The sequence below is a fragment of the Pristis pectinata genome, chromosome 7, assembly GCF_009764475.1.
Source record: "Pristis pectinata isolate sPriPec2 chromosome 7, sPriPec2.1.pri, whole genome shotgun sequence".
Taxonomy (NCBI): domain Eukaryota; kingdom Metazoa; phylum Chordata; class Chondrichthyes; order Rhinopristiformes; family Pristidae; genus Pristis; species Pristis pectinata.
In genome coordinates this window covers 87,511,610-87,531,277 of record NC_067411.1, presented here as the reverse complement: position 1 = coordinate 87,531,277, position 19,668 = coordinate 87,511,610, and the positions used below count along the sequence as shown (strand labels likewise).

Sequence of the window (19,668 nt, the reverse complement as noted above, 5' to 3'; positions counted from 1 at the left end):
CCTGCCCAGCAGAGCTGACTGTGTGTAATTCGAGCCTTAATGCTAAAGATGTTGGCCTAGGAGAGAACACTGACATTGATTCACTTATCCATCCAATGAATTTGGAGGATTTTGCAGAAATAGAGTTAGTGGTATCAGAATCAGGTTTATTATCACTGATTTATATGACATGAAATTTGTTGTTTTGTGGCAGTAGTACAGTGCAAAGACATAAAAATTACTATAAATTACAAAACAAATAAATTGTGCAAAAGAAAAAGGAATAACAAGGTAGCGTTCATGGACCTTTCAGAAATCTGATGGCAGAGGGGAAGAAGCTGTTTCTAAATCATTGAATGTGGGTCTTCTGGCTCCTGTACCTCCTCCCTGATGGCAGTAACAAGAAGAGGGCATGGTCCCAAATGGTGAGGATCCTTAGTGATGGATGCCACCTTCTTGAAGCACCTAGAACCCTTTGAGGTATCTTTCAGAACCGTAAGGTAGTCCAAGTTTCAAGAGGGCAGCATCATTGTTTCCTGGTAAACCATGAGCTTTGTGTCAGGATTAAAGTGTTCATCTTCAGACACACTTTTTCCCAATCAAGTAAAGGCTGTGCTGGCATATTGTAGGCAGTGCTGAATTTCATTGTCGATGTCGGCCTTCTCTTAGAGGTGGTTCCTGAGATATGGGGGGTGGTCTTCATTTCCCAAGGTCTTACCATGAACATATTTTGTTGGAGGGCAGCTTTGTGCAGAAGATCTCTGTCTTGCGGATATGGACATTAAGGCCCATTATCTCATATGCATCAGTGAATGGTTCAATGATGGCTTGGACGTCAACCTCTAAGCATGCACAAACACAAGTGCTGTCTACATATGCAGCTCAACTACAGAGGTTGGGGCGACCTTGGTTATGAAGTCTAGTTGCTATAGGTTGAACAGTCTCCATTATTCTTTAAATGATCTCCACTCCCACAGAAAGCTTTCTGGAGCCATGACATACAGATTCTTCATCACTGTGAAAGGCATCTGAGGGCCCAAAACCCAAAGCCACATCCCTCAAGTCTAACTCATTAGGAACAGACAAGCAGTCAACACCCACTGGAGGGACCATGCAAAGACTTCCTCAACTGTGATTCTGCCCTTGACTCCAGCCCACAGTAACTTATTCAGCCCAGTTTTGTCACCATTCTTAGCCAACAAAAAGTCAAAAAGGCCACATTCCAACCAAAAAAATAAGAAGATCTTTAAGATTTGGTGGTGAAGAGGTTCAGTCACAAATCCACAATTTCTTTGTCCATTCAAGGTTTTCACAATACCCTTGCATGATACTTCTGCAATCCACGGCACGATAGACATACAGGCATCTCATATTTCTGAAACTATCACCAGCAACAAAATCACTTTCCTTTTCTCACTTATGGCTATATTTCTCTGTTCTGTGCCCTTAACAATACTGTTCAGCCTCAGGAATATTTCCACTCACTGAATAGACATGGCTGAGTCCACTTCTACCTCTCAAGCTCGCCAATATATCCACCAGTTCTATTTCCTGCTGTCGTCATTGCTTCACTTGTCAAACTCTGTTCTCTTTCTCCTTCATACTATCGCTCTCCTGCTACTCTCACAAGCAGCAACATCCCACCTCTGCTGCCTGTGTTGTATCTGTAGGCTTTTTAGTGCTGCTGCTTGAAAAGGCAAATAATAGAGGTAGGGTCATCAATGGAAAAGCCTTTATTGAAGGCAGTAGGCTCCCAACTAAAGAGTAATATATCAAAGTCATATCACATGGTACACTCAAGCATGCCTTTTGAATGGCAGGCATTGTTGAAACAGCAACAGAATCAATTACTTAAAACAAAATAATTCCTACCATCGTCTGCCTGGCTGAACCAATTCATTGTCACTTCCACCAGAAGCAGTCCGCCGTTTAGGATGAGGGAACTTTGGTGATTTGTTGCGTTCATTTGGAGAAATATATAATCCACTGAAAAGAAACAATCCAGTAGATGACTAAATAAAATATAATATTATGAACTGCATTCAATACTTCTGTAACTAAGGTATTTCATGGACTTTATCTTTCTTCAGATACAATGATTTACAAGACTGGTAACTAATATTCTTGTTGTCCAAAGTGTTGTGTAAGGAAGAGAGAGACAGAAGGAGAACCGAGGGTAGAAATTCATTTGTGCATGAAAACCTACACTAAAATGGCATTGCATTGGGATCTGAACCAATTTGCCTTGGCACCACTGGAGAAAAGCTTTCACTGCAGGGCTTTCTGTGCATAAGCACCACAATTAGTGATTTTTTCTGTAGTTGCACAATTAATCTTGAGTAAATCACATTTTCTTCTGCAAAGTGTGCAGAGAGGAATCAGAATTTCTTTTCTCTGGAGAATTTCATTAACCCGGATGCCAGACTTTAAACCAGAAACTGCTGCAGTGCCAAGTTAAAGCCACAATCTCAAAGTAGCAGAAAATGCAACTTAATTTTTCAGAAGCATACTTTGCAACATCATTCTGGTAAATCGGTGACTTAGCGAACAGCTAGCAATTTTAGTGGTTGCTGGATTAGGATGATGAGGTTGCTCTAAGGGAAGTAAACTTAAATTGGAAAGATAATTAATGTCTCCTTACCTCTGGGGACCATTTTCCTCCATGGTGCATTGGTTCTGTTCTGTATGGCTGGACTACTATCCAGTTTAGTTACCCTGGAGCTAAGAAGAAGGTAAAAAAGCTCAACTGTCAGAACAATTAAACACCTACAAGTGATTGCTGCACAAAAAAAATACAAGTATCCCTCCCAGGACCTCACCCTACAGTGCAACATTACATGATCTGCATGAAAATAAATGAAAATACCCACAAACACTGAGATGTTGAGTGACCCCCTGTGAACTCCCGTTTTCTTTGCTTTTATCACGTTCTTCATGATTCCTTCATCAACATAGAAACCAGATAAATCTTCAAATGTGGTGTATCCCTCACTTCAAGTTGTTCCCCATTTATATGGCTACACATACCTGTTTCTAACTGAAGATTAATACATTTGCACAAAGTCGATATCAATCACTCTTTACTAGACACAATTGAAAATGAAAGTCAACTAAATTGGATTTGTCATGTTCCTTCCTGAACCTCAACTGAACCAATCCCACTCAACCCAACCAATGTCATTATTTAAAGTACAGATGGGGCTGAAAATATTGAATTTGCATCATTTTTACTGAGATTATATTAAAAATGAAGTCCCAAATATATTCATATCCAACTGTGAATCAAAGAAAGCAAAGCCTTGTACTTTTGGCAATCAAAACTAGACAGAGACAAAAGGAAATAGGTTTATGGCTTGATTTACAATGCATTCTTACAATCAATGAAAGAATACTGAACACTAAAAAGTACAATTCTTCCAAATAGTAAAGCACAAAAAGGACCTTTATAAAATAAGATTTTTGTTGTAAAAGGAAACAGATTCCCTACACCATAATTTAAAAAATGGGAAATATAATCAAAGATACAAAGATTATGTTATACATTTCTAAATGAAAAGAGGCTAATGTGGTCATTCTGTTTCAGCGACATGACTAAAAATGAGGGTTATACCTGAAAGATGCAAATCTGGTGCTAAGCAATCTCTGCAATTACATTTGCAAGGTTACACTGACCTTCTATATTGGTGCATCCACTTCATTAAACAAGCATGGAGCCAACATTATCAGTGTTATTAGCTACATTCCTGTTTTGGTTATGGATAGGCAGAGGAATTCATCTAACTCTGAAGCTATTTTAAGGTAAACAGGAACTCTTAAGAATGAGTTACTCTGTGGCTGCAGGTAACAAGAAGCAATTGAAAATAATCCCTAAATTTTCAAAAGCATTATTAGAAACCCTTGTTGAGGAGGCCAGCAGGAACAGCAAGGTAACTGAATGGCAAAGATATATGGAGACCTAAATGGTTTCCTCCTGTTCCTACTCTCATATGTATCTTCAACAGAATTGGTAAGGAAGCACAGATAAACTCTCCTAAGATGGACTCTTGACCTCACAATCTACCTTAAGACCTTGCACCTTATTATCTACCTGCAATGCACTTTCTCAGTAGCTGTGACACTTTACTCTGCATTCTGTATTGTTTTATCTTGTACTACCTCGATGCACTGTGTAATGAATTGATGTGTATGAATGGTATGCAAGACAAGTTTTTCACTGTACCTTGGTACACATGACAATAATAAACTAATTCCAATAACACCAGCACCACTTATACCTCATGACTTATGACCCATTCCTCAACTGCTTCTATTTACTCTTCCACAGGTTTCTTATATTAAAATGGTGGACATACTTTAAATGCTCTTCATGTTCTATAAATCACTTGGGGAAGTCCTAAAAGCAACACAAAAGATACTGTATAAATGGAAGTGTTTCTATGTACTGTAGTTCATACTGCCTTCCTTCTGCTCTAACAGTCATTCCCTGTAGGTCACTATCTCACTTCCTTTCACCTCATGTGTTTATTTTGTTAAATAACCATGCAATTTGATTGTCCTGCATATCCATAAGGCATCTCAGATCGCTACCAATAGCACACTCTCTTTTTGTTTTGCTGAAGCTGACAACAACAAACATCAACAACAGGTTGAAGTCACATTCCATCTGGAACAGGGGGTGAGGTATGGCCACTGCAAACGAGATGATCAGAGGAGACATTCTGTTGGATTTCTTGATCATATACTGGCCTCACTTTCTTTTCATACTTGTCTCATCTTCAAACCATATGTCACAAACTCTATTTTCCATGGCCACTCATTTCTCTCTACTATATTCTAAATCTACGTTGATTCACCAAGCTCAAGCACACATGAGCAGAAGGAAGCTGAAGCAAGGGAGTTTGACTTCATGCTCTAGAATGGTGTGGAGAATGCAGACACAAACCTCAGAGAAAACAGGATAATGATAGTTAAGCTGATGGCCTTCCTGTAGACTGAAGCATATTGATGCACAGTGTGGAAGAGTTCAATCCCAACTTCTATCAGGCCTTTGCACAGAGAAATAAGTATATAGGCAGTTTTGGCAAAAAGTAGTCTTAAAAAGAGTTAGCAGTGTTAAAATTGGACTGTTAAAATGCAGTCAGACGATGGCTTAAGGATTGTGGTTATGACTGTGTGTATAGGGGAGGGATGGCTCAGCTGAAACTCTCTTACAGTAGCTGTAGTCTGAGGTTTTTGGTAGCAAGTGGAATATGTTGGAGTTCTTGTTTTTACACTTCCTCCTTTTCCTTCTCTTCCTGCATTGGTGCTGGCCTCACTTGGTAACTCCAGAAGACTACTCATGGCCAGGGTTTTAGGAATGTGAAAAGACAATGAAGAGATTATTCTTGTATTAACTTTTAACTAGCTTGCTCCTTATTTTAAGATTACATCTGTCTTTTCTGGACATCTCATTAAAAATTTCTCCTTGGACCTGAAACTACATTCATTATTTCAAAGATGCCAGTCAGATTAATTCCTCATCTCATTTTCAAACAATAGGACTAAGGTTAATTAAGTTCTTCTTTCAAAAGTATTTGTGAAGGTATCACATCGATTGTTTGCTTGTAAAATTAAAGAGTGAAAGATTAAAGGCATTGTAGCAGCATAATTATAAGTCGGATTAACACAAAACACAGATATGTAACCAAAAGATGTTTTAAAGTATATGAAGATGTGTATTTTCACCAGGAAAAGAAATGTTTCCAACATTGATCTCAATGGTAATATAATCAAACATCATTATAACACCTGAGACCAATAGAAAAGACCTGCAAAAAAATGCTCATGGTATGGTTCATTATTTACTGCATCAAAAAGATGGAGTCACGACCATTTGAATTGAATATGATTTTATTTTATTAACAATATTAATGTCTATTCAGCTTTATATTAAATGTGTTTTTTTCAATTTTGATTGTTTCTATCTTGTTAACCAATCAAAAATGTCCCCACTTCCATACATGATATACTTTCTGCCTGGCAGAATTAGTCTGAAGTAACAAAAAATGTACACTGCCAGAAATGTACATCACCACAATCTGTATCCTTTTGGCCTGGCATATCCCTCACTCTGCCATTACTATCAAGCCAGAGAATCAACCCTGATTCAATGTGCATTGTAGCAGGCATCTTTTGGGAGCAGCACTAGGCACACTTAAATTTCCTTCTGTTCCCGGACTTCTGCTCTCACCCCCGCTCCCCCCACACAGAAAAGAGGTAGAGTTCCCTTGATCCTCACCTTTCACCATTACCCAATTTTGTTTCCCTCCCTTGGTTCCTATTTTCTATCACCCACACATTTAACCTACTGGGTCTCCTATCCTATCCCCTCCCCTGACTGGTTCCATTTGCACATCATATCCCTCCCTTATCTGGTTCCACTTATCACCTTCCTTACTTATGAGATTCCAGCATTTGCAGCCTCGTGTCTCCACTTTTCACCTTCCAGACGTTTGTCTCCCAACTCCACCCCCCAAAACCTGTCTCCATCTGCCTATCATCCCCCTCCTCAACAGTTGCACCTATCACCTGCCAGCCCTTACCTCACTCCTCCCTCTCACCTTGTTATACTGACTATCTCCCCTCTACACACTCGGTCCTGATGTAGGGTCTCGACCTGATTGTCGACCATCCCTCCAGCTCCACAGACGCTGCCGAACCCACTGAGTTCCTCCAGCGGTTTGTTTTTTGCTACAGATTACAGCATTGCAGCCTCTTGTGTTTCCATACCTAAATAAGATGTGCCAACCTGGTGAAACAGCAACACAGGGTATGCCTGCAAAACCAGCATGCAGTCTACAGAGCTAAGTGATCTCATAATGAATGGATTCAATCAAAGCTTTGTGGTCCTGTCATTAATGGTGGTAGACAATCAAATTGCTAATGGGAAGAAGAAGTTCCAAGAACATCCCCATCTTCAGTGATGCCAGGGCCTAGCATCTAGACTGAAACATTCACAGCCATGCTTAGCCAGAACCACCAAGTCCAGCTTGACTTCTTCCTGAGATCCCCACATCACATAAGCCAATCTCCAACCAATTCAGTTATGTCCATGTGATATCAAAAGACAGAGCACTGAATGCAACATAAGCACCGAGACCAGATAGCATCCCAATTGTAGTGCCGAAGACCAGTGCTCCAGAGCTAGCCACAGCTCTAATCAAACCATTCCACTACAGTTACAACATCGGAATCTATCCAATAATGATGGTGCTGATCCAAATACATCCTGTTCACAGAAAGCAGGGCAATCCAATCTGACTAATTACCACCCAGTTAGTCTATTTGCAATCATCAGCAAAGCGATGGAAGGTTTTGTTGAAAGTACAATTAAGTGGTACTTGCTCATCAATAACCAGCTTGCCAGTGCTCTGTAAGAGGTGCTAAGAATATTCATTTACTATAATGTGGCTTGCTAGCAAGATTTTATTTGCAACTCTGAAATAACTGCACTTGTTTCTATTGCCATTCACCATTTCATGTATGTAAGTGTAAATTCTGACATGCACCATAAAACATAATTGTTAGGAGAATTTCCTTCACTGAGGGATCAAAATACAGTAGGGAGCAGAATAGTGTTTATTGGATAGTACCAAAAAATCACTTGTTCATGTTGTTTTATTTTCTGAAAATATTTTACTTAACTTCTCAAAAGTATTAAATATTTCATTGTACATTAGTCAATCTCCTGGAGCACTACATGTGGGAAATCAAGAAACATATTTACCTGAAGCAGATTAGATGTAAGGAAATAATTTGACCAATGTGTACAGATATGGTTTAATGAAATGAAAAATTTTGCCTGTATTCTTATATACAACATTTTCATCTAATACCATTTATCATTAAGTAACAAATCATAAAGCAAGATGGGGAGAAAACTGGATGGGAGAAAATAATTTCTCTGAAGTACAAGACAAGTAACTTTGAGACACAAAACTGAAGCACTAATGCATCCATTCATAAGAGTTTGTAATTATTTTATGTAACAAGTTCAGAACAGGCAGTTCTATTATAAATACCTGTCAGATAATGGAAAATAGTGACAGGTACATATATGCTGGTATAAGATGGTTAATAGCACAATCAATATATAAGAACTCTGACATTTATAAGTTTATCCACTCAAACACAGGAGAATATGTGATCCCTTAATAACAGTACTTCTTCATATTATTTAAGAGTAGGAAATTAAATAAACCTGTATCTAAATTCAGTATCAAAACATTTGAGAGAGGAAGTTCCAAGGCCAAAATGGAAATTTAGATAAGGAATTTTAATAAAAATTTCAACTCAAATCTGAAATAGAAATTCAGATGTTTTAATACTGGTATTCTGAGATAAGTGTTCTATTACAGATCTTTCTAATATGCTTAAACATGGCATAACTTTACCTTTTCACTGGTGAAGGCGCAATAATTTTGGTGGGGCCATCATATTCCGTGTTGTCTGTTTTTATAACACTGCAACTGACACTGTTTGATCCTATGATAGCAATTAAAGTCACAGATCAAGATTATACAAATGTTAATTGGTTAACGTTTAATAAATAAATAGTGCGATTAATCATGAAATTACTAGATGGGCAATTTATTTCTTGTAAATGTAATTGATTTGTTAAGCAATTTTTCTCACATAAAATTAGAAGGGATGAGAAAACAAAATAACAAATTATTGTATACGTGTCTTATTTTCCACCAAGAGTTCAAGCCTCACCCCACATGAAAAATGTCCATTTCTGATTCCCATTACGACCTGTTTGGAAATCATGCAATCCTTTCTCATCCACTGAAAAGAAACTTTAACAATCAGAAGAAAGTGTAACTCCCCTTCATATTATACAGAAAAGAATCTGGGATTGCACATCCCCCGGCTAATATGGTCATATGTATAAATGTTTAAAAAAAATCACCCCCAATGGAAATGGTTTAGGCACTTACTTAAAGTTGTGCCAATGCATCTTATCTGCTGAGTTTCAGGTTTCATCAGTAATAATTTTAAGTTTAATGGAAATCAGTTAGCCCTGGTAACACTTATGTCACTGATGTGAAATGGGGAAGTGGAACCCAGAAAATCCCAAGGAGAGGAGAACTGCTGAGCTCATCTGACTTGCTGAATGCTTCCAGCACCTTCTGGTTTTAAATCATAAGGACATCTCAATTCATTATGTGTCCAGTATTTTCGTCTGGCTTATACTTAAAGCAATATTTACAATGGCTTCATCTTTTCACAATCATTCACTCCTTGACTAGTTAGAGTAAAACACAAATCTACACCATACTTTGATCATTTTACTTGGGGTTTCTGACAAATAAGGAGATTGAATGATGTGAAGTGGTACTGGGACACAGACCTGCAATCCAAAGTTTAATTTGGTAGAATGGAAATTATGTGCAAGAGCAACAATACAGAGAAGATAATAAAATGACAAAATTATATTGATCAAATTACAACAGAGGAAAATCTCATTAGATAGGAAAAACAGCATTGAATAAATTTTCAAACTGAATATATGTCCAGTAATGAAGTTTGGAGCCTGTCTTCAAATGTACTGCTTCACAGAGGGCAAAGGAACAGGTCTATTTCCATGAATTTGCACACAAGGCATTGCCAGTCTTTGCTATGTCATACTATTCACTCAAACATAAAGTAGTTACTTCCTTAGAAGAGGGAAAAGCTACCCTTCAACAGTTCTCATACAATTGTTATCATTGTGGCAAGAGCAGATTACTAATAGAGACACAAGAGATTGCAGATGCTGGAATATGGACCAAAAAACAAACTAGTGGAGGAACTCAGCGGGTCAGGCGGCATCCGTAGAGGGAAATGGCCAGTGGACGTTTTGGGTTGAGACCCTTCACCTGGTCTCAGATTACTAATAAATGCTCTGAACAATGTTGCATAGCAAAGATAGCTGGAAGTTATTTTAAAGGGAGAGAAATAACTTTCAAAAAAAATTTCAAAATAAAGTATTTTGTTTAAACAGATCTGCATGATTAAAATTCTGTGCATAGAGACAATGAGAACCAGGGGACAAATAAATAATTATTATTTTCATGCTTATTAAAAGTATTATAACTACACCTAATGTATGTCGTTTATGAGTATCTAAAGTTACCAATTTTTAAAAAATAATTAAAGAAAATGCTGAAATAGAACAAATGATTCCCATTATGACCAGTTTGGAAATCATGCAATCCTTTCTCACCCATTGAAAAGAAACTTTAACAATCAATCAGAAGAAAGTGCGACTCCCCTTCATATTATACGGAAAAGAATCTGGGATTGCATATCAAAGGTGTGGTGTAGTTGAAGATTCATAAACAGAGTTCACTACGCTTAAGGCAATGTGAACAATTCTCAAAATGCAAGTTTTCAGTAGTTTCTGTATTAAGAATAAAATGAGCTCAAGCAGATTTCAGTTTGCCCTATGCATTTAGCAAGGGGAGAACATGTAGCCTGTCAGTGAAAGCCTAGGATTGAATCACTGAATACTGGACACCACTGCTTTGACACCAGGGATGAGGCTTCACCCTGCCTTGTGCGTTTGGGGACCAGTCTCCCCTTGGAAAATATGCCCAGAGGCATCCTTCTCAAAACACTATGCTCCTGATGACTGATGGCCAGTGAGATTGTGCAACTAACAGGTTATTGGGTGATCTGGTCCAATTTTTAAAATAAATATCTAAGGACCATTGCACCTGTGATGCTTCTCAATGTATTGAAAACGTTATGCAAGCAGCACCTTTATAATACCATAAGACACAGGAGAAAAATTAGGGCATTTGGCCAATCGAGTCTGCTCCGCCATTCGATCATGGCTTATGATTTATTTTTCCCTCTCAACCCTATTCTCCTGCCTTCTCCCCATAACCTTTGATGCCCTTACTAATCGAGAACATATCAACCTCTGCTTTAAATATACCCGATGATTTGGCCTTGAGTCTTATCTCCCTGAGTCTATATCCCAGTTCCTCCAACCCCACTTCTACAGCAATATAGGTAGAGTACCAGAATCAAGCTGAAATTCTACTTTGCATGCTCTTACATAGCCTATCATCACGATAGTTAACAAGAGTTTTCTCAACCAGGACCAGGTATTCCTGTGGTGCTATACAGGCTGAGTTAGCTCATTGTTAGGTCAGGTTGCCTTGAGCTCACAATCTTTACCTGACTAAAAATAACCAAATGTTTTAAATTCCCTTAATCATATGTTACAATTTCTCAGCAAAACCTCACATTGCATTAAGTTGAAGCCCCTATTTTCACTGCCAACCATTAGCAATTTCCTTGGTGTGAATCAGCCCTCTCAGGAAAGAAAACTCAAGATAATTTAAACCAATCTAAAGTATAGTAATTAAGCACCAGGTATGCCCCAGAAATGATTACTTGCTTACCTGATTGCTGAGAGTGAAGCATCCTTTTAGGGTAGGTTTTACTGCGAGTTCTCTGCACATTCTGATCAGGTCGTGGAAGTTCAATGGACTGGTCTCTGTTTAGTTGAAATGCAGTCTTACCACTGCTCAAAAATGAATCATTAGATTTTTATTTTTTCAAGTGTACGCATATATGAACATATGAAACCATTATATTTTGTACATTGTAATATTATCTGTAAATAATATTTTGTTTATAAAATGAAATTAACTGAAATTATAAATGAAATGAAATGAAATGAAATTATAAAATTAACTGGCATATTTGATTAACCAGAACGTGTCAAAGCTGTTACGGTTTTGGGGACTTTCCAGGAATAGCACTTCTTCAGTTCATCACTGGAGTCCTGCCACCACTATTCTCATTTCTCATGTTTTGGGCTAGCACGGGAGGCTCTCCACACTAGGTAAGAACAAGCACTGAATGATTGTGCACAGTGAATACCTGTGCTAGCAAGACCTGGTCTGAAGAGTCTCTCAGTTGCAAGATCTCTCAGAAGAATTGGTATGCTGTGACCAAGCTCAAAGTGAGATACTGCAGTATTGCAGCTCAACCTTTTTCACTTTACCTCAAATCCCTACACAAGAATGTAATGCAAATGTTAAATTTAAAATATATCAATAAATTGCATATTTCCTCTCCATTGTTTTCAAGTATTATGTAATGACAATGACAAGGCACAATTAATTTCCCCCTGTGGGACCTAGGAAAAATTAGTTCAACAACATAAAAGATATAGAAAAGAAGATGACTTCTGCCACAAGAAATACAGTTTACTACATGATTCAGATTGCATACTCTGGTCTGAGAGAAATTGTGCAATTATTATAGCACATCAACAAATATAATTAACAAAAATATTGCTTTTCTACACCTCATTTCTGTTTTCAGACTGAAAAGATGCTGACAAAGACAAACAATCAAACACTTAAATAAATTACAAAAATCAGCAACTGCCACGAAATATCAAATGATATCACAGAATTCTATTTGACCTGATCTAAGAGAGAACTATTTTATTACAATTTTTAAAATTAAAGGAGTATTGATTTAATTTTTAACTTCTGCAGGCCCTATGGGATTGATGTGCTCAATAAAAATCCAACCTTTTGAGACATGTTATTAAATTTAAGTGACATGTACTAAAGGAATCTGAAACTGCAACTTCTCTAATTTGGAGACAGAAGAATTGGGCGTTTATTAGACAGCATAAGATTAAATAGCAAGACCTACAATGTCATTACCAGAATCAGTATTCATTAAAAATAACTGAATTGATCAATTATGAATGAGGAAGAAATAGTTTAGTAACAATAGTTTTCTATATTTAATGTTTTCCCAATTTTAATGATAAAACCCACATGACCTTCAAGCTTAACATACACCAAAGCATAATTTTAAAACAAACTTAAAGATTAATTCAGTGGGAGGGATTTCTCTGCAGAATATTTCAATCCTTAAGCAGAACAATTACTCAGTGAAATTTAATTACCTGTATCGGTGTCTGTACCCTAGAGATCCCAACTTGCTAAGTTTTCGGGACATAGAATTTGAATACTCATCAGTTTCAGGCAATCTGATTGAATAAAATAAAAGAAAGCATAGTTAAAACATTATTGGATGAAAAATGTCAGTAGTACTTTGTGAGGTGATGGTTAAAATGAATACTTTGCATGTGATGTACACCTTGAAAAGTCATGAACCAAGGTCAACATTTGGCTTGGCAATGAATAGCCCCACCATTCAATAATCCCTAATAGTCACTACCTCCAACACTTGGGGTTAAGACCCTAAGCCAATGCAATTTTATTCCAGAATAAATCATTGCCTTCACTAGAAAAGGGATGAGGAGAAAAAAAACTGCAAAAGATAAAATCAATAAGGAATTGATCTCTCTACAAACTAGATAACCCCCGAACGAGCTAACACTGAGTGCCAATGTACTTCTGTAGTACCCTAAACAGATTACGCAGGAAGCCCACATGCACCATAGTGGAGTTTAGTAGTTAAATTACTGGACTATTAATTCAGCAGCATGCAATGCCAATCCATAAACATGTTTAAATACCATCTTGGCAGCTGGGGAATTTAAATTTAATCAATAAAGAAAGATAGTGGAATATCTCTTAAAAAAGTCTAACTATACAGGATATGTAATGCTGACCATGAAATTACTGAATTATCATGAAAATGTTAATGAATTAATTAATATCTAGTCTGAGGTGTTTGGGACACCTGACTCACAATGTAATAGGCTCGACTCTTAACTGCACAATGAAATGTCCAAACAGGTTAACTTATGGATATTAAATGCCATCAATGGCCATATCCGGTAAATGAACAAAAATATTATAGCTGTGCCTTCAATGGTCTATAATGACAGAAACCAGCACTACACAATCACGGTAAACATTGTTGCACCAATTTTAACAAAATATCCTAAATCTGATGGCATTCACCATGTGATGTGATGTTCTCAGAATGCTTGCATCTTTATTATTATACATCATTCCAAAATAATTTGCAAAGTGCAGAGATAGTTTACATATCAATGATTTAAGGGCATAGAGTAAAGGCAGATAAACCAAGACGTACTTCTCCTACTTCCCTCATTCTGTATCTAAGTAACTTAGATAAAGTACAAATTGATGGAATTACATGGATAATTGTAGTTATTGCACGACCTTCTGCAATACTGGGAGAATGGTTCAACTGGATTTATGTGGCATTGTTAAAGACATGTTATGATGGTAACCAGGAAATCAAAAAATGCACCTGAATAATTTGTGATCAAATATTAGTCAATCAGGTCAAGAAAGGGCAATTATTAGAAAATTATCACTTAATGGGATGTTTCAATTTCAAATGCAAATATCATTTTAAGTATCTGTAAGGACACTTATAGAACAAAGAAGAGAAAAGTACAGGAATAGGTCCTTTGGCCCACAATGTCTGTGCTGACAAAGATGCCAAATTAAGCTAATCCCATCTGCCTGCACATGATCCATGCCCCTCCATATATCTCTCTATTCCCTGCATGTTCATGTGCCTGTCCAAATACCTCTTAAATGTCACTATGATACCTGCTTCCACCACACCACCTGCCCCCCAAACCCCCACCCACAGCTGTGCATTTCAGGCACTTACCACTCTTTGTGCCAAAAAAGTTGCTCACACATCTCCTTTAAACTTTCCCCCTCTCACCTTAAAAGCTCTGCCCTCTAGAATTTGACATTTCCACCATGGGAAAAAGACATTTATGTAGTTTAAGCTTTGATATCATTTCTCTAGTTTCTTAAACCATGAAATTAAATCCACTGATTACCATCACAACTTAAAAAGTACTCAGGACATACTTAGTATGAGGAGAGTGGAGGAGGAGAAATGGGAATGGGGTGGGGGCTGGGTGGAGGACCAGGGAGAGGAGGTTGAGGAGAGTGGGTGGAGGAGGTGGGAGGAGCTGGGATGTGGGAATGCAAGAGATGATGGGAGGCGAGAGAGAGGTTAAGAAGAGGATGAATGAGGAAGAGGACAGGATGCAAAAGAGGGGCAGGGAAAGGAAGAAGAGTGTGGGTTTGGAAGAGACAATGGGAAGGTAGCAAAAAAAGAGCAGCTGAGAAGGGAGGGACAGAAGGGCAGAAAAGACAAGGTAGGGAGAAATTAGGAGAGAAGAGAGCCCATAAACTCCGTACCAGATCTATGTGAGAGCAATCCAGCTAATCCCTTATAGGGGCAGGAGAGAAAAGGGAGGGGGAAGGAGGAAGGAAGGGGAGGGGAGGAGGGAAGGAGGGGGAACGGGGAGAGGGGAGGGGGGAATGGGGAGAGGGGAGGGGGGGAAGGGGGGAAGGAATGGGGGGAAGAGGGGGGAGGGGAAGAGAGGGGGGAGGGGAAGGGAGGGGGGAGGGGAAGGGAGGGGAGGGGGGAGGGGGGAGGGGGAAGGAAGGAGGGGGGGAAGGAAGGAGGGGGGGAAGGAAGGAGGGGGGGGAAGGAAGGAGGGGGGGAAGGAAGGAGGGGGGGAGGAAGGGAGGGGGAGGAAGGGAGGGGGGAGGGAGGGAGGGGGAGGGAGGGAGGGGGAAGGAGGGAGGGGGAAGGAGGGAGGGGGAAGGAGGGAGAGGAGAGAGATGGGGAGGGGGAAGAAGAGTGAAAGGGAGGGGAATGAAAAAGAGGGACAGAGGAGGGGGGAAGGAAGGGAGGAAGGAAGGGAGGGGAGGGGAGGGGGGAGGAAGGGAGGGGGGGAGGAAGGGAGAAGAAGAGTGAAAGGGAGGGGAATGAAAAAGAGGGACAGAGGAAGGGGAGGTGAAAAGAGGGAAAGAAGGAAAGGTGAAAAAGAGGGAAGGAAAGGAAAAAGGGAGAGAGGGAGGGAAGGAGAAAGGAAAAAGAGGGAGGGAGGGGGGAATGGGAGGGAGGGAGGGAGGGGCAAGAGGGGGAAAGGGAGGGAGGGATAAGTAGAGGGGGGAAGAAGGGGATATAGGAAGGGAGGAGAAGTAAGTAGGAAGGGAGAATGTGAAATGAAGAGGGAATGAGGAGCAAAGGGAGGGGAAGATCGGTGGGGTGGAGGAAGCAGGCAGAAGGCAGAGACAGTAAGAGGAGGGTGGGGAGGAGAAGAAGAGAACTGGGGAGCAGGCTGGGTTGAAGGGGATTGGATTGAGAAGCAAATGAAGGAGTGGAGGGGGGAGGCGATAAAAGTGGAGGTAATATGAGGGAGGAAAGATGACGGGGTGGGATTAGGTGAAGGAGAGACTGAGGGGAGAGGGGAATGGGGTAGGGTAAAGTGAGGGATTGGGGTTAAGGAAGAGTGTATGGGCAGGAGCATGCTTGGTGGTGTCCAAATGAGTGTGTGTGTTTGTGTGTGTCCACATACATGTGTGCGCTAAGACCATCTAACAGAACTTGATCTCCAATCATTTTGGACCTCATTGCCATAGGGCCAAGTCTTTGCTTTCTTGAGATCATTTAGTGTACAATAAACAATCTTTGTTAAAAAGAAATTCTGCACAGGCATCTTCCAGTAGTCAAAATGCTTGAGTGGCTGCTGTATGAATCTTTAACCATCTTCAAACCTGAAAATTTATCCAAGCAGAGTCTCTGCACAGTGTTCCATCACTGGAAAGTATATTTTATGGCCCATTTTAACATTTTGCAAAATGAGAGGCCTTGCATTAATTTGCATGAATTTAGAGTGCACGTTCTTTTTATTACTTTTCATCAATTTTAATCTAAACACAAATGAGCAGATGCCAAAGTAGTATCACTTGGTCCACAGGGATTTTCTCACAGAAATCAAGGCTTGATCAGGAGTAATGAAATATTATGATACATACCTGAAAAATGTATGATATTCAACACAGCACTTCCATAGATGCTTACAGGCTGCTTTGTTGGGTACCTCAAAGAAGTATGATGTTTCAGAGCACTACAAATAAAAAAAATAAATTATAAGATGTAATTTAGATTGTCTTTGTGATATTTCAGATATACCATACAAGTCTGGCTATGAGAGACAAATAGATCCCCACTGTTAAAATGACTCCCAATGGCTTTTAAGTCATTTCCTTTATATGCTACTTTCTCCAATTTTATGTAGATAACAACTCTGATCATGTATTCCTCACAAGAACACTACAAGTTATTTGATCCATATTTCCTCTCTCACCTGTTGATCTTTTCTTCACTTTCCTCTTTTTTTGAATCACATGCAAACACTATTCATTTCTCATTCTCCAGTTCTGTTCAAACTTTACATCCAAAACACTGAAGTGTAAACAGGATCTGGTTTTTGCCCAATTTACTAGTAAATATTGCCATTCTATTGTAGTTGATGAGTCTAAATCCTGGAATTCTCTACCAAAAGTACTATGGGAATACCTTCATCTGAAGATCTGTGGCAGTTCAAAAAGGTGGCTTATTATCACCTCAAGAGCAATTTGTGGTGGACAATAAATGCTGGGCATGCTAGCCATCCCCACATCCCAAAGAATGAATTAAGAAAAACAAGGACAATGCAATTTCCAGCATTGAAAACGGAATAACATATAAAAAAGATATGCATGAGGCTAAATTTTAGGGGCCAATGTACCTACAAATAAAGACACTTAAATAGCATTCAGCCTGCAATCAAGCTGAACTCTTTATAAATCTGCTTTAGGCCCTTCTGCACACTGGAAAACCCATCTTAAAACCTGAATAAAATGTCTGTAGTGGCCTTTACAGTGCCCACCAACAAAACATGTAGGCCTAGAAAGTCTTTAGGATCTAGACTGGTGGTGCGTGGCAGGCCCATGAATATATCTTCTGAGGACTTGGAGCTACAACCTTCAGAAAAGGAGGAATCCCAAGACACCAGAATATACCTTTACTTTGCTGAAAGGCCCGTCTTTAGCTCACTCTGTCACTTGGTTTTGGATATGAAATGGGAAGGTGTGGGCCAAAGGGAATTCTATTTCTAAGAGGTAAGGTTTTAATTCAGGGGACCACCTGAAGTTGGTTCCTATTACCAGTCCCTTTTAAGTGACACTGAAGTAATTGTCACACATCTGTGAGGACATACATCTGGCATGCTTTGACATGAGTGGCTTGCATTGCCCATTAAAGTGCACTGCAAAATTGTGAAAGTGGCATTCAGTGTCCACTGCATGGTGCAGGATGGGACCAAACAGGTCCATTCCCTCTAATCATTAGTGGAGACACAGGGAGGGTCCAAAAGGAAAACCCCCAATTTTAATGATCAATTTTCATGGAAATTCAACCACAGAACATGATTATGGCTATGTGCTGGAATTTCCATAGATGTAGAGCCAAGCAGTGTGCTGCCTCAATTGGAACGTTCCAATTAGCCCATTCCCTTTTTTCCACTCCTTGCTCCACATCTTATTCTTTGGTTGCTGTGGTGGAGCAAGTGCCCGACATTTATTCTTTCATATGGAAAAGTTCCTTTGGAGAGGAAACAAGCACCAGAGGCACACCCAATAAATATTAATGATGCTTAAGGCCAAACTTTGACCTAGGGCCTCCAAATTTGGTCATGCTTCATGGCAGCAACAAATCTCCACCACAATAACTTAAATGTTATAGTTACTGATACTAACAGGTCCATTGTATGTTTCCAGCATTTTTTTTTTGCTTTTACTTTAGTAAAATAGCTGAGAAGTTCTTCTGCCCTTAATTGGATGCACTAGGTTGGTAATGAATTGATAAACTGGACCTATTCATCCTGATGCCACCAGTTCCCAATTTTCAATTATACTCCACACATTTCTGACATTTTTTTTCCCCCAAAGACTGTGAGGTAAGCACTTGTAAGTAAATCTGTACTGTGAACCCGTGAAAATCATTCTTAAAGATCACCTGACACTACAGGACACCACTGCAGAAAATAATTTTAACTATTTGAAAAGAACTGGCAAGAAGGGACCTACAAAAGGGAACAGAATGAACCCCCAGTTTCACAGACACTATCTCCACATCCTGGCAGATGATTTTGAAAGGAGGAGGAATGTTCAGCACAAAAGGATTACCTAGAAACTCCACATTCTCCTGAGGTGACACTGGGAAAGGGCCACTCTGGAAATCTGTGCCAGCAGTAGATCCCCAAGGAGCTGGGATCAATATCACAAGAAACTTCATGTCAATGCTAGTGTTGCAGCCCTTCAAAATCCAGCACACAAAAGTAACACAAAAATCACAATTTTACCTTCAAACAAAACTGATCCATCATGGCAATTAAAAATGTGTAGTCCTTTCTCAGTATGACAGCATCTGAGTTTCCACTAACTGTATGCAACAATGCCCTCATGCCAACTGATCCAGATTGCTGCCATTCGTGCAGAGAAGATACACTTCTGAATCTGGTCTTCAGGCCTAGAATTGTTCCTGGTCAACCATCACAGCCAGTTGCTGTCTAACCAACTGCATGGGAACAGCCACAGGGGAGCAGTGCTTAAAATAGTAGGCCCAGCAAACTTGGAAAGTTGTAATTAAAGCCAAAGGATGATTAGTTGAAACAGGTGTTTACTATGAAATTAGGTTAGTCTGTTCTGGTAAATGTGCCACCTTTTTGTTTCTTTAATAGACTGCATAATCTGAACAGGCATGGAATATAAAAAATACCTGTGTCTTCTGTATCTTTAACAAAAAAATCTTATATGTTTAGAATATTCAACATTCCAACACCTCAACATTAAGCCTGAGAATGTAATTTTCAAGATAAGCCAGTGA

At 39.2% G+C, this 19,668-nt stretch overlaps 1 protein-coding gene across 1 annotated transcript in view; it reads right to left on the bottom strand.

Annotated features, from left to right (window-relative positions):
• LOC127572926 (band 4.1-like protein 4A) overlaps window positions 1-19,246 on the bottom strand; it is a 48,894-nt gene extending 29,648 nt beyond the window's left edge. The window contains exons 1-7 of the mRNA XM_052020654.1: window positions 19,145-19,246; window positions 16,776-16,867; window positions 12,947-13,030; window positions 11,415-11,536; window positions 8,412-8,502; window positions 2,621-2,700; window positions 1,624-1,736 (exon numbers count right to left, since the gene is read on the bottom strand). Of these exons, the coding sequence (XP_051876614.1) occupies window positions 1,624-1,736; window positions 2,621-2,700; window positions 8,412-8,502; window positions 11,415-11,536; window positions 12,947-13,030; window positions 16,776-16,867; window positions 19,145-19,246 (684 nt within the window). The remainder of the gene's footprint in view (window positions 1-1,623; window positions 1,737-2,620; window positions 2,701-8,411; window positions 8,503-11,414; window positions 11,537-12,946; window positions 13,031-16,775; window positions 16,868-19,144) is intronic.
• Between the last annotated feature and the right edge of the window lie 422 nt (window positions 19,247-19,668).